General features: G+C 38.5%; 1 protein-coding gene across 1 annotated transcript in view; it reads left to right on the forward strand.

Moving 5' to 3' along the window:
• LOC139744899 (inositol-tetrakisphosphate 1-kinase-like) overlaps window positions 1-9,248 on the forward strand; it is a 39,853-nt gene extending 30,605 nt beyond the window's left edge. The window contains exons 6-10 of the mRNA XM_071655314.1: window positions 1,003-1,046; window positions 4,099-4,258; window positions 5,276-5,349; window positions 5,922-6,090; window positions 7,623-9,248. Of these exons, the coding sequence (XP_071511415.1) occupies window positions 1,003-1,046; window positions 4,099-4,258; window positions 5,276-5,349; window positions 5,922-6,090; window positions 7,623-7,954 (779 nt within the window). The 3' untranslated portion in view covers window positions 7,955-9,248. The remainder of the gene's footprint in view (window positions 1-1,002; window positions 1,047-4,098; window positions 4,259-5,275; window positions 5,350-5,921; window positions 6,091-7,622) is intronic.
• Window positions 9,249-15,612: the final 6,364 nt, after the last annotated feature.

Here is a 15,612-nt window from a genome sequence, read left to right on the forward strand (position 1 = left end):
TGTCGGACCAGTAAATTTGTCAATTCGTGGAAGTTATACTGGCCCAACAGTGATTTTTGACGGTCTTGGACCATCAGACTGGTGCTAGTATTATACGTTGGCGTTGTTTTGAGTATGGAGAAATGTAAGCAATATGACTGAATATCATGATATCATATATGCATATTGTTGCTGGGATGACAAAATTTTGTATCTCAGATTTTGGTGAAAATCTTTGCATTGGGTCAGTTGTCAGATAATCATTTAAGTGATGTCCTGTGCAAATCCTAGCTGTCCTACCCCCCCCCCCCCCCCCCCAAATGAAGCCACCGTCATGAGGGTGGCACGTCAAAGGAAAGGCAATTCGTTATAGTGCTTTGGCTGCCATGCTTTTAGCTCTCCTGAGCACTTGACTTTTTTTAGATACGAGGTTTAATTGTCGCCTCATTGGCGATGTATGACAATTCTCAGTGTTGTAACACTTATGGTGGTCAATTTGTCTATTACTTTCACTTCAACAATCTTTGTTTACAAATGACAGAAAAATTGGTGATATCACACTTGATTACTTTCAGTTGTGTTTCAAGGAAAGCTTACATTGTACAGTGTATATGACTGTAAAAATTTCAGGCCATCATACTACAGAAACATCAGGATAATTATTGTGACTGGATTGACATTACTCACCATTTAACATATTAAGAGATGTTTTTGATAGTACTATGGAATGGAACTTGTGTCTTCCTTTTCAGTGGTTACTAATGTTATCATTCATTACCCTATGCTACTGTAATGTTCTTATCTCATGTGAGTATAATTCTGTGATGTGCAATATATGAAATGATGATTTGTTATCTTTGCTTCGTTTATCCGCCATCATTTCAGTTAGAATGAATGCAATTCTGTTAACTGAAGTCCCTCACCTATGATTTGTACATGGACTTTATAACACTGCCTTTAATGTGATCTGCTGCTAACTTCATGCTTTGACAACCATATCTCGTCACATGCTTTCGTCCACAGTCTGTAAACCTTCCCAAGCTCACGGCTCAGTGATGTCTCACAAGGTAAGAAGCTAATGCTATTTTTTACCCAGTGAGTCCCAGACACACTTAAGTCTGTGTGGTGATGTATCTATCAATTATGATTTTCATTTGTATTTTATTCTTATATTTTATTATTATATTCCATTGCTAGCATTCTATAAAGTACAGTGAAAATTCTCTTTCATGTGAGCTCATTGTATTTGATGTATAGTTGTTTGTTTTTGTTGTAAAATCTTTTAAAGCTGTGTAATTATTATCTCCATGAAATGATTCTCAAATTGGCAACACATTCGTAGCTGATCAAAGTTTCTTTTTTTCTCAAATTAGCAATTCAGAAATTTCTCTCCAATTTGATTGATATAAGCACTTCCATGTGAAGTATTAAAGATGTGTAGTAAAATTCTGTATTGCCAATTTAATGATCAGTGACAAGATCATATACAGTAATTTCAATCAAATAATTTCGCAGCACATATATTCTTCCTGGATGTACATGCTAACATGGATATGACTTTCTACTGCTTGAATGCAGCCATGGTCAGTAAGGGTCAGTTGACAGAGAGCTGTGTTATTGTTGAGGGGAAGGGGAGAGGGAGGAAGGAGGGTGTGGTATTTAGGATAACAGCCATGGTGACTGCATGAGGTTTGTTTAGTGTGCACTGTCACACGTAAACATTGTCGGGTGGGAGCCAACGAAATGCCTGTACTACACAAATACGATAGTGTTGACATTCTCTTGTTTCTTGAACTGCTGATGTGAAGGGGGGGGGGGGGGGGGATAAAGTACTGCCTGAATATGAGAGCTGTGGTCTTTAGAAAGGCTTTGTCAAAATCCAGCTGTGTATGATGACAGACTTACAGTATGGTTTGAGCATGCCAGTTACTTGTTGGGACTATGTTTGTTGTTATGTTGTTTGAGTCATATAATCAAGCACAACTTGTCATATGCCTCTATGTAATTTGATGCCGGATGAGAAGCAGTAGTACTGTTAGAGGTCACTCTCTGGTGAAGCAGTAATTTTCATGGCCGATGAATTTAATTAGAATTTATTTTGATATATCAGGGTGCATAGAGGGATGACTATACATCATGTATTTATGAATTGCAACCATGGTACATCAGCTTTTATTTGTGAGGCCTCAGCCTTCCGATGATGATAAAAGTGTTTCTTAACCCATTGAAGACGAGCGAATTTTGCTAAAACACACATTTCCTGTGGAAATCTGCCAGAGTATGCTCAGGACTAGTCGTCAACAGGTTGATGCATCACGTGATGACCTCTTCAGAAGTCAGTGTAAAGTCACGTACCTGCACGCTTAAAAGCAACAACATGAGGTCGTGGCCTCATTTAAGAGGGCACTGGCATGTAATATTGTATCCCTCTTTTCTTATTACCACATATCAGTATAACATACACTTGTAAGAAAAGGCAAAGGAGAGGGTGGGGGGGGGGGGGGACTCAGGGAGCTGGAGAAAATTACTTTCTTTACAAGGTGATGTGCCCTTGCATGTGACATGAGATCAAAAGGCTGCAGATTTAAGCATTACCTCGCGAAGAAGTAGCACATCTAATTGAAGAGCATTTTTTTTTTTTTTGAAGGAGTAAAACATCTGTAATGTGTTTTCAAATGTTTGAAGCATAAAATATATATTTTGGAACAGTTTTTTTTTTTTGTATTTATGCCATTTTGTTCTGATATTTGATTATTTTTCTCTGATTTTTGTCCATGAGGCATGTGATAATGTAAACATGCAAGTCATACAAAAATAAAATAATTTGAAATAAACATAAAATGCTCAGTTAGTTTGCCAAGTTTCAGGACAGTCTTATAATCCTTCTGTAGTTGTTGCTATGGAGTTCAAATCTTGTGTGTATGTACGTGTGTTGGAAAGCACAGTACAGAATAGTGTCAGTGCACTCCAGTAAACACTTAAATTAAGCCCCTGCTCTCCCCTTTTCCCCGGAGAGGAATGTTACTGGATGTCTGATTTTTAAGCCCATATTTCAGTTGATTAAGAATATGCAATCTTGATGAGTCATTTATCAAAATTATAGCCAAGAATCTCAGAATCATTCAGAATTGGACCTACATGATAAAACAACAAGAACAAATCTAGAAGAGCAACTTTATGTTAGTTTTGTGATGGAGGGTCACATATTGGGACTGAGTGAAATTTTCAGCTGTGTGGATATCCCTCAAATGTCACAGTACTGGAAATGCCCTTTAATTGTACTTACCAACATGTAAAGAACTGAACATTTTGCATGCGTAGCACATACACTAATGGGCCTGAGTAATCACTGGGGCTTTTGACAATGTCATAGTATTACTAGTTAATTTTCAGAGTGACAGAATATAATCCCTTACTCCTAGCTGCTCATCAAACAGTATATTAGCAAATTGCCCTTTCTGTGTCGGGGACTTTGTATACTTCATACAATGCATCAGGGCAATTACACCCAGCTAAATACTGGTTAGTGATAAGGTTTGAGTAAAGATTGGGGTTAGGGTTAGGTCTAGGGTTAGAGTCTGGGTTAGGGTTTGCATTAGGTTTAGGATTAGTGTTAGGGTCAGGGGAAGGGTCTGGGGTAATTGTCCTGGTGGTAATTGCCCTGGAACCGTATACAGTGCAATGGGGTTTTTTGTGCCAATCAGCACTTTGACCAACACAAAAGGTACATATAATTGCTGACAGAAGTTTTGAATGGACAAGTACAATTTTTGATAACAAAATCAATGTTTTGATGCTTAGAAATGTCCCATGAAAAGGCAATGTATACAAAATATAATGTATGAAGGTTTGAATAAGACTTGTGAGTACTTGAATAACATTACTGACAACAGAATATTGTGAAGCCTTCCTTTGCATATTTGTTATTGGTATGTGACTATTGTTTTCACATTAAATGTAGCAAATGTACACATTGTTTGCAAATTTTCAAGGGCACATGTTTTCTTTTCTATTCCTCTCTTCTATCTTTTCTGCTCTTTAAAATGTATTACATTATCTTGGCAAACACAAGATGACAGTTATATTCAATTACACCTTTTATTATCTTGGCATACACAGATGGCACTAATATTCAATGAGGCTGGACTAAAAGACATCAAGCCTCCATGTGTAGCGCAGACCTTCATCAACCACAATGCTCTGCTGCACAAACTCTTTGTCGTGGGAGACCAGTACTTTGTCGTCAAGAGACCTTCCGTCAAAAACTTCACAACTGGAGGTAAGAAGCCTTGTTTCTTTGTTGTTGTTTTTTTCTCCCCTTTTCTTATGAAGAGTAGCTACAAGATCAGATTTCTTCCACAGTGTTAACCAGGACATGACAGCACTAGAATGAAACCTATCAATCGTTTTCACTTAAAGGAAAAAATATGGCAACAAACAGCTGAGTACGGTTTGATTTTGCTACAACACACATTTCCCATAGACGTTATACCTGGGACTCGTCCTCAACAGGTTAAGAACATATCCATAAAGACCACAAAAACATCACAGTTTGATTTCGTGTGAAGGTGGTCTTTATACAAGGTCGTAATGCCTGTAAATTATACAAAGGAATTGACGTCAATAGTACACTATTGACCAGTATAGCAAGTTTAACTGAACATGATGACTGTAGTTATTATCTTGGCTTGCTCCAAGGGTTTCATTGCAGCAATTGGGTTGTATGTGTGAATGATACAGCTGTATGTGTCTTTTTGTCACATTACAGTCACATTATGATAGCCGAGTTTCAAGTGAGGTTTATATTTCTAACAAGAATCTGCTCAGCTTAATTTTTTCATTTCCAGAATCCCCAATGATACTCTGTATAGAATGTGACCACCTGTGCATGTTGACCCATGCATCAACATAGTTGGGCACCAGAGCTTTTTGCTCTGCAAGAGTATCATCAAAATTGCTTGGAAATGACTCACTGTCTATGATGTCATAAATGTATTTTGCAGTCTGCAAAGCGAATATGAAGACATTGCTTCTGAGTAAGAGAAAAGGTATCTGTTTTGTTGTTTTGCTTTGTTTTTTTAATGGCACACACAGAATAGAATGAGCTTGCACTCTTATGCTGATGCACTGCGAGTGAAACACACTGTCTGCTCCCTACATTGTTCATCATAGCAAAGTGTTTTCTCTGGGAGCATTGGTGAATAATAGGCATGGCTTGGATGCCATCCATGAACCCCTCCCTTGAGACAATGGAGCTAAATCTTTACCCCCCTCCTCTCTCTCTCTCTTCATATAGGGTCAGGTCAAGAGACAATATTCTTTGACAGCCATGACGTCTCCAAGCCCAACTCAACATCATTCCTCAACGAGGTTTGTCGCAAACTCCTCTTCCAACCACCACCTTATCTTGGGAATGTAGCTGGAAATGTGGGGGTGATATTGCATTGTTTCATAGTAGAGAAATATTGGTTATCTTTTATCTGTTTTTTATTTCCCCATAAAAAAGTTACGAGAAATCACAAGGAATAAATTTTTGTTAACAACAGAAATAAGATAACAACTAATGGCTCCAGACTTTAACAGGAATGAGTGTGCAGTAAATTTTAATTTTTGAGGGTAACTTCTTCTTTGTTTGTTTTTAATTGTTTGAGATATATTCATGCGGAGCTGTGAAAGGTCAATACATATGTATGCATGGTACAAGTGATTTTTATCTACACCCATTTTTGAAGGACTACATAGTAATTTTAAGAAACGGATAATGATAATATCATATTGCAAAATATAAATGTCTCGATTCATATCTGTTACTCCTATTCATCACTTTATAGAAAAAGACTAATCTATCCAACTGATATTGAGAATGTGTTCTTGTTGCCAGAGAAAAAAAGAAATATTGCTGTTTCATTTCTGTGATTTTTTTAATCCCTGTTCGTTGGTAGCTGGATGAGACGGATGCAGAACGCATCACAGTGGAGCCATGCTCCGACCTCCTCAAGTCACTAGCGGACTGTCTGCACGACGGCCTAGAGATGGCGCTGTTTGGGGCAGACGTCATTGTTGAGAATCACACAGGAATCCACTATGTCATCGATGTCAATGCATTCCCTGGTAAACTGACTAATTTGAATGATTGAATTGAAATCGTCCAGAGAACATGCTAATGAGTTTATGTGGATAGATCAAGACTAAAATGCAACTGTAAGCATTTTAATGCAAAGACACTTGCAAGTGTCACATATGTGGCTTGCAAGTGTCACATATGTGGCTAGCAATTTTTTTTTTTGTCAGATATTTCCCTTTGTTGCTCACTGAGGCGAATCTATTCTCATGGTCGGACATCCGGGTATTTTGCGTGTCACGGGGTCATGGATAGCGGTGGAGTGAAAACAAACAGTCGCGTGAGCCTGGAGTGGTAACGCTGTACGTGTTTTCTGCCGTAGCTACTTCTACTGTAGCTGTGCGGGCGGCAGGATTAGGCCCTAACACGTAACAGTTAGGGCACGTTAGGCCTACCCTAAATTAGGCCCTACCCTAAGCCTACGTACAGTACTAACGTTAGGCCTATAGACCTACCTGAAGTTTCTATGAGGTACATAAGTGAGCGTAGATATCGGGGTAGGGCCTACTCAAAGAGGTTCTACGGCACATCTGGCCATTTTGTCGAGTCGTTGATCCAGAGTCCTGCCGCGATTTCATACTGGCACAGGTCCAGTCCGGCTGCCTTCAACTTGGCAATTACCGGGACCGATCGATTGACAGGATCCAGATTTTTATAATATTTGCTTGCAAGACATGATGCATGTATCTCATGAATGATGGCACAAATGACAAATTGAATAATGAAAAACAGTCCCCATGTCTGCGTAGAGTTGCACATAAATCATACGCGTCGCACATGCACAGCATGCAGTATGCGCATTATGCAGCAGGCTTAGCGCTTGCAAGCTGTTTGTTTTCACTCCAGTCAACCGGAAGTGATGTGTAGCCGACCGCAAGAATTCATTGTTCAACTGTCTGCGCAATGCTATGATTATTAGTTTAAGGCAAGAGACCTTTTCAAATGAATCCAAAGAATTGCATTGTTAATGGAAGCAAGTTTGTTGTTTATTTCTCTCTATGCCTCCATGATGAATGTACTTGGGGTGATGTATTTTCGTATTGTCTCATACCACTCTGTCACTCAATCATGCAGTGATTTTGCCACTAGAACTAAGACATTAAGAAAGGTCATTTTACAGGTTATGGCCATTGTATACAATCTGACTCCGGTGACCAAGCTTCATTTTATGATAGCATTTGGTATAAAAGTAGCACATATTTTGTATTTTAGAGTAAAATAACTCATAGCTTATTATGTTTTAGAGTGAAAAGAGATGTAGGGTGAAGAAGTGCACTGTGGAGTTTTGCATGCAGTTTCTCCTTCTTTTCTTGTAATGCTTGTAGCTGATTAAGTCTTTTCAAAACCAAAGGGTGAATCCGTAGGGAAATATTTCACCATTACCATCACTTGAATGTTTTCTTCAGCAATGTTGAGCACATTTTGGTTTGCAGATTACATAATATTACGCAATGATGAGCTGTTACGGACTTACAGACACCTCGCTCTCTCTCTCTCCCTCCTGATCTAATGTGCCTAACAGGATACGATGGAGTACCCGACTTCATGAAGGTTCTCTACAAGTACGTGGCGAAGCTGTCAGCTCTTCCAGAGGACAGTGAAAACCATCCGCTGATACCCAAAGACTCTTTACCCGACAGGGACAGCAGGTTATTGTGCAATGGAAGCACGTCGACAGTCACCGTCGTCGCCCTGGACAGCGGCGACCAGGAAAAGTGTGTGAGAAGTGAAAGCGTGAAACCGGCCAAGAGGCCGCACCACCAGGTGATAGAAAACGGAGTGGACTCTATGGAGCTAGCGAGCAAGAGATCTCCGGTCGCTGTGAACGGGGACAACCAAGGAACAGCGACCTAGGAGAAGATAATTGTGTGCCTGGAGGAGTTTTCTTTTCTAGAAGGGCAGCTAAACTTGTATCACCATCATCTCTTTCTTACCACTGTGCCATTGCTTCATCTCTGCACTCTGCATCACGAGGGCTGACTCACACACAACCATCTCTGAGATCGTCGGAAACCATTTCATTCTTTTTGCTGAAGGGGGCTCATTTTTCACTCCCAGATGAAATGTATTGACTCAGGGGGAGAACTGTGCTTGTATTGTTTAGTTGCCTGAAGCTTTTGTGTGTACTTTGTCCGACTAGAAATTGTTGTGTTTGATAATGATATCTATTGGATATATGTGAGGTTTGTTTTTTTTTCCCCACTTGAGGTGGGAAAAATTCTATTTTGCAAGGGAAATGTGATGTGATTGTGCATAACTGAAACAGAAATGTGTTTACAGCTGAAACTCAGTCCTCTTGGATGACAAAACCAGGAATATACACCACATTCCAAGTTTGGACAGATAGTGAGCTAGGAAGAATTGGTAGCCTTTGTAGCTCCCACGGTTCACCACTTCTGCAAAATCCCATCACATACAACAAAACTAACAATCCGAGATTGCATGTTTGCATTTGCAGCACCCAAACTGCGTTGAGTTCTCTCTTAAACTCATAAATGAAACATAACAAAACACTTTGAAATAAAACTTAAAACCACATCTTTGCAGTTGCCAAGTACATATAGTTTGTATCATAAATACATCAGGAGTGCTTGCAGTGCAGTAATATGTATCTGTTGAATTTAGGGCTATAAAAATGTGTGTATCATCATAGACAATGTCTGGTAGATGGTTAATATGGAACAAGGCTGAACCGTCATGATACAACACATGTTCTGCCCTATGCTGCTACCTTAAGCTGTTGAAGACTACTGTAAATCTTAAAATTTTCATGATGCCTTGATTTTTGCATATTTCGCACTATTTTTTTGGCTAGCACAAATTCCATAACCCCAAAAATATCCTTACAATTTTCTGTGCTGCACATTTTGAACGGGTTGCATCGTGGGCTTTGTCAGTGGTGCCTCCCTGGTACAAGTGCGAGTGTGTGCTTGTGCCCTAGTAGTATTCATTTCAACGCATGTGTGTATGCAGCAGTTTCTGTGCAGGCCATACATCTGAACGTATCAGACAGCACATTAAAGGGATGGTACAGTATTGGTGGAGATGAGAATTGGGCTTTTAACTTTTTGCGAGATACCAAGAAAACACTTATGATATAGTACAGAGCATACCATTTTAAGAGGAATTCAAAGTTTATTTGATGAAAATCGGGTTTGAAATGACCGAAACATCCAAAAACAAAGTAAAACAAAGCAATCGTAATAAAGTGTGGGTCCCACACTTTATTAGAATTGCTCTTTTTTGGATATCTCGGCCATTTCAAAACCAATTTTCATCAAATAAACATTGAATTCCTCACAGAATTACCTGCTCTTTCACATTTTATAAGAGGTTTCTCATTATCTCACCAAAAATGTTAGAAACCTGAAATTAGGTCTCAACCAAAACTATACGATCCCTTTAATTTTCATTCAGGAAAATGTTTAATCAAATTCTTTTTTTTTTTCTTTCTATGAATTGGATGACAGCATACAAGTATAGAGCTATTGCATAGCACCAAATCAAGAACCTGCACATATGTTTTTGAACCGCTCAGCATGAAAAATTAATTGTACGAAAATACCGATGTTTACAGTAGTCTCCAGTATACTTGGGCATCTTTGTGTTAGTTCAAAATCAGCTCGTCCTTGACAGGTTAAACAGAAAATCCCTATATCAGCTGAAGTTTGAGGAATATAGCTATTTTGCCCGAGTTTGTAGCTTCATACAGTTTGATTTTGTATTTTAGTGCACAGTGCTCACTGTAGGGCTTGGAGTGGTTATAGCAGCATGATTCAATCAACTCTACAATGTATTTCTCTCCTTCTTTTTTATGAGTTTTGTGGTGTCTGAGGGATGGTTACAATCACAGATAGGATAGAAAGCTTATATGATAAAGTACAACTAATTATTATGGGGGGGGTGGTAATATGTTCTTCTGGGTCTTTGTCTTTCTCAGTGCATTTGGAGATAGTTTGCAATTGTGTTATAGAATGTGAAAACTTGACAAAGTGTGTCGTGGCAGATTGCTTAGAGCTGATATAATAGAATTGTTGACAGTTGCAACTAAAGATTAGCCCTCCACATAAGTGAGATCGGGAAAAATATTTTATATAAAGACATATATAGAGCACTTACATGAGGTACATAATCTTTTAAACATACGAGTGCCTGAGTTAAATGCCTGATTAAGTGTTGGAATTGTATGTTCATTGGGTGAGGAAAATTTCACGTAAATCTCCTCTTTTCTCACATGTCATCAGTGAGCATTTCCTATGTGATTAGATTATAGTTTGAGTCAGTGATACGCAAGAATGTTAAGATGCCACTCTACAATTACTGATCACGGTAACTCCCGGAAGCAACTACCCCACTTGATTTCTTCTCTGTAAAATGTGACTGCTTTCTAAGGAGTGCCTTAATCATTAATATGTGAACTGAAGTATTCAAAGAATGCACCCAAGGTGCAAAATAATTGTGGAATGTTGTAGAAATGTAGTTTAACATTTGCTGTTTGCAAAGTGAGCTCAGAATGAGTTTAAGAGTCTTGATGCAAAGCAGTATAAAATCTCCGTAGACATGGGTCTCCTTTTAGTTTGAATAGGATTATGAAGGAGTGGGGCTAGAGAATTGTTTGTGGAAGTAAAGTAAATTTGGACGCCCATTATGCATTTTCTTAGCACAAGTTATGCACAACTTACACTTTAATATCACAGAGGGATTTTTGCTGATGTTTTCAGAATGATTGGAGCGAACAACTCATCACAAGGACTTTGGGCATTAGACATCTGTAGATTTGCATACACAATTCAGGTTGCTTGTTTGATAGGTCGTGGGAGGAGTGGAAATAAACCTCTCTGCCTTGAAGTGAAACCATACATGTCTGTTCCCGTATTTCCCTAGTTTCACATGTCACCTTGTGTATATCCATAAAAGTTGACATCTTTCACCTGTACAGGCCTCTACTCGGAGCAATAATTAAAATGGGATCTGTAGACGTGCATGAAATGTTGGATGTAAATTAGATTTCCACAAAGAAAAAACAAAACAAAACAAAGATTGCTCTTATTTTGCCCAGAATCGTTGAGGGTCTGCAGATAGTTATCGTACCATTAGATTAGAAGAATATAACACATTGTGCATCAGCCATGCAGTTTTGCTTCACTTCACATTAAGTCCTGTATAAATCTTGAAAATGGTTGGAAATTGTTATTTCCTCTTATGATGTTTGTTCCTTGAGCCATGCACACATCTTGATGTCAAAATTAATTCAGTCAATCTCCCCATGGGAATGCCTACTTTAAGTACAATTGTAGCCGAGGCCTTGACAGGAGTAATGGGAGTTTTTGAATGTAGATGCAGTGTATTGATAAATAATGGTATTACAAGTACCGGGACTTAATGAAAAGTGTCAATTCAGTGTCTAGTTTATTGAAGCTGTTGATATTCCGTAAATCGCTGTTAGACATTACGAGAAAATATTTGAATGAAATGATAGAAAGACAGAAAGACACATCAGATTTTGTTCCCTTATGCTGAAAAGCTACCAACATTAATCTATGACTTTATTTTTGTGTGTTAATTTTGTGATTCCTGACATTTCAGATAGAAATTGATATGACTGCAAGACATCATTTACCTTGACATCCTTGATAAGATGGCATCATTTTTAAAGGGAGATACCAGTATTACGAGAAGAAGAAATTGTGTATGTATACCATAAATTTCAGGTCTTTCTGTTACCAGCTGTGAGAGATAATGCCAGTGATTCATATTAAGTACTCAAATATTAATATAGGTTTGGGAGAAAATGACTTAACTTGAAATGATACGATCTTATCCTTTTACAATGTAGCATTGTGATCTTGCTTAAAATCGTAGGCACCGGGATGAATTGCACAACTCTGTATTGATTGTCATTAGAGATCTATGCTTTGGTTTGATACATATGATCTGATTTGATGTGATATAATTTGATATGGCATGGTCAGTGGATGGTGAAGTCTCTTGCTGCTATGAAAGCCAGCACTTTGGAAAGTGATGATGAAATTGAAAATGCTTTATTAAGCCCTGTGCTTAAGAATAGACATTAACTCAGTCAGTGTCATTATATCTATATATGCACTGTCAGTGGCAAAGAGTGAGGTTTGTCCTCGTCGAGTTAGCCAAAGCTACATTATTTGAAACGCTACCCAAGGAAAATGGGTTTGCAGAGATGTGTGGTCATGATGGAATTAAGTGGAGAGGAAGGAATGGTTTAGTCTCTGAATCAACGTGTCAAGCAGAATGATTGATGTTGTAAAACTTGACAAAGTGGTTACATGTCATTTGTTGGCCAGTGATAAATTCCATCATCTTACATTATATCTGTTAGTGTTTGAATTGTTAAACGTACATTGTATTTAGAGTGACTTGTTTTTTTCAGTGTTGCCTTGTAGGCCTGTATGGTTTATGGCAACGATCATATCTGTTATGTGTTTCATTTCCATCTATTTTCAAGAGGCTTCGTCTGGGCATGAAATATGTTGATGCTGTTATTTTGTACATATTCTGGTACTCTACCATTGGCTTTCAGGGAGTATTGCTTTGCTTGAATCTCGAGTGTTAATCTGTTGCCCCATTTCTCTGTTGTTAATGTGTATTACTGAAATGTGGGCAAGTATTGTTCTGTGCCAGTAACGCGTTGTTCCTTTTGCAGAGTAAATATGTATAACCATCCTATGGAAATGTCTCAGTGGTTGTTCCTGCACAGCTTTAGAGGAAGTTCATCAGAAAGAGGAAGACTTTCTTCACCATTGGTGTGTTTTGAATGCTGATTGGCTCAAAACTTCCTAGCATAGAAAGGGTTAAGGAGAGCAGTCAACTACACTGTAGGAAACAGGGCTCACTGGAAATTTAGCAGACCAGTAAATTATTCGAAAGTTTGGGCATTTTGAATTTTCATGATTTAGTGCGGTGATTAAATGGGTTCTTCAAGAAGTGGTCATGGTGTATATGATAAAAAGACATTGTGAGGGTAGTGCCAATACTCATTGAAGTTTGTACCAAAAAAGACCCAAGGTATTTCTTTGTCTTTAGTTTGAAATGATCAACATTCTTTTCATACAGACATGTGACAGCACAAAATATCTTTGATATATGTGGATTAGAGTTTTGGAAAGCAGTTTGTTGGAAAGTAGTGTGAGATTGAGAACATAATTTATGTGAAACAAGTTTCTGAAACAAGTTTCACGCAGACATCAGCACAGTATGTGTGACATGATTTATGCTTTTAATGTGGTCACAAGACACCATACGAGATATTCTATCTACACTGAAATCTTCAACCATCTTGAAAATCTGTCCAATATCACTGGAGTTGTTGGTGATGTGTTGGTTCTGTTTTACTTGTATCATTCAAAGCTCACTTTCTCTGTGGTTAACATTCTCCGTGTGTTACGGCATTCCTATCGAGAGATGAAGTTTATTGCCATCTCGTCTTCTAGTTAGAGCAAAAATGTTTGCTTGAGAGTTTATACACCTGTTCACTCATGCTGCAGTGTTCTATTCTGACAAATGGGACGTCATACTTTGCCTTTGCTCAGATTGATAGGAAGAGAACATGGCATATTCCAAAGTTGTACAGTGCTAATTTGCATAGATACAGTTAAGAGATGCCAGCCTGAGGAAAAACGTCAGCAAGATGCCAGCAAGAGGAGCAAGTATTGTGAATACATATTTGGATGTTGTCATGTGTGGAGGGGAGGGGATATTTTCTGAATTTTAAACTGATGCTGTCTACTGAGGACCTCTCTACAAGTCATGCGACAGGCAAACCAATCATCCTACCTGTTGGAAATGCTACTTATTAATCTGAGGAGACTCCACTTGTAGATGAGGTGGCGTGTTGCTTGTTCCTTACTTGCTTTATGTCAACATTCATACGTGTCCGTCGTGAAAGAAGCCTGTCTTTCCCTGCTGCTATCAAAGACGGCATTATTATCAAAGATTGATAAGCATTGTTGATTTGGACAAAACATATAGATTTGATATGTCCTAAAAAGCCCAATGACTTTATCGGGGGGGGGGGGGGGGGCATTTTGATGCCAGATTAACAAATTTGAACAAATATTTAAAAGTAAAATATCAAATGTTAAGAAGGTTGAAGTTTTATGTAGTATAGCAGATGTTTCTTTTTCTTTTTCCTATTGTTTCCTGATCGAAAGTGCCTTCTGGGTTGTTTTCTGAGCAGCCTGTTGCAAAAAAGCAACATAAAAATGCATTCTGTTTAACACAGATATATAGAGGTACGTTGTAGTGCATTAAGGTCGTGACAAAAAAGCAGACACTTGTTACTGCATTACTTCTTCATATCTGTTGCGATGTTTGTAAGACATGGATGCATGCGTTGTTCATTTCTGTCCTTGTCCTTGATATTCATGCAAAACCTTTCATACTTGTAAGGAAAAATGAGTTCAAATGCATGTCTCCCAGAAGTAAATACCAAATCCCCATGTCCTATTCTATACTGGTCCCTGCTGTCAAAAATGCTGATGTCTCTCTCTCTCAAAGTTTTGAAAGTGTCTCTTCACAAGCACAATACTGAGATGTAGGCCTACATGATAATCTTACCCTTATAATTATTGTGTGTGTGTGTGTGCTTGCTTGTTTTATTCAGGAATTTTGTATGTTCAGATGCATACTGTGTTCATATAGTTATTGAAAAGCATATGTAGGTGTGGGGACAAATTTGTGTTGCATCATAGGCAATTGATACAGTTGAAGCACTGAATGAATCTGCAATATACATTCAGGCATGCAGACTGCGTGATACTGTAATAAGATGTCACCATGCTTGTAGAATATCTTTAGTACCAAACGGGTATTTAATGCTTATTTTCCATATCTTATATGTAGCGAGTAGCTCAGACAGGAACCCATGTTGAAAGTCATTTTGTAAATTGCTTGTACATGTATTTGTATCAGATCGTCTGCACAATCACTCTGTGCAAGCAAGCCACGTATGTCTATGTGTATGTATCCCATGCATGTTCTATACTGTGGTCTAGATGATAAAATATCCTTTGTTCTTTGTATAAGTTTTGCAATTTGTGACTGCGCATAGCATTCTTCAAAATAGGCTGAAAATGGAGAAAGGTTTTCCCTGGGAGATTTGTGTTGTTGCCTCGTTCAAAGGGGTGACGTACTGCCAGCTGGCAGACAAATATACAACTTGCGTAGATGTTAAACGTATGAGACAGCTGTGTGGTAGAGATCGTGATACAGAGCTTTCGTGCACTCTATGTTTGAAGAAAGCCGCCTTGTACCTATGTGTGTCAAGCATGGTGTATTGGTGTAGTTGGCTTTGATAATTATAAAGTCGCCTTCAAACCTCTCAAGAGCTGGAATGAAACAGGTTTTTCTTATCCCGAGAGAGCCATGTACACTGCAGTTGACACCAAAGTTGAAAACCAGCTCAAAGGCGGGCTTTGTGTTACATGCTCACTGTTTTTAACGAGTGTCAAGATATGGAAATAATGTTCTCTGGGAAG

The sequence above is a fragment of the Diadema antillarum genome, unplaced genomic scaffold (genome assembly GCF_040938485.1).
Source record: "Diadema antillarum isolate AM-2024a unplaced genomic scaffold, OU_Dant_1.0 scf00000036, whole genome shotgun sequence".
Lineage (NCBI taxonomy): Eukaryota > Metazoa > Echinodermata > Echinoidea > Diadematoida > Diadematidae > Diadema > Diadema antillarum.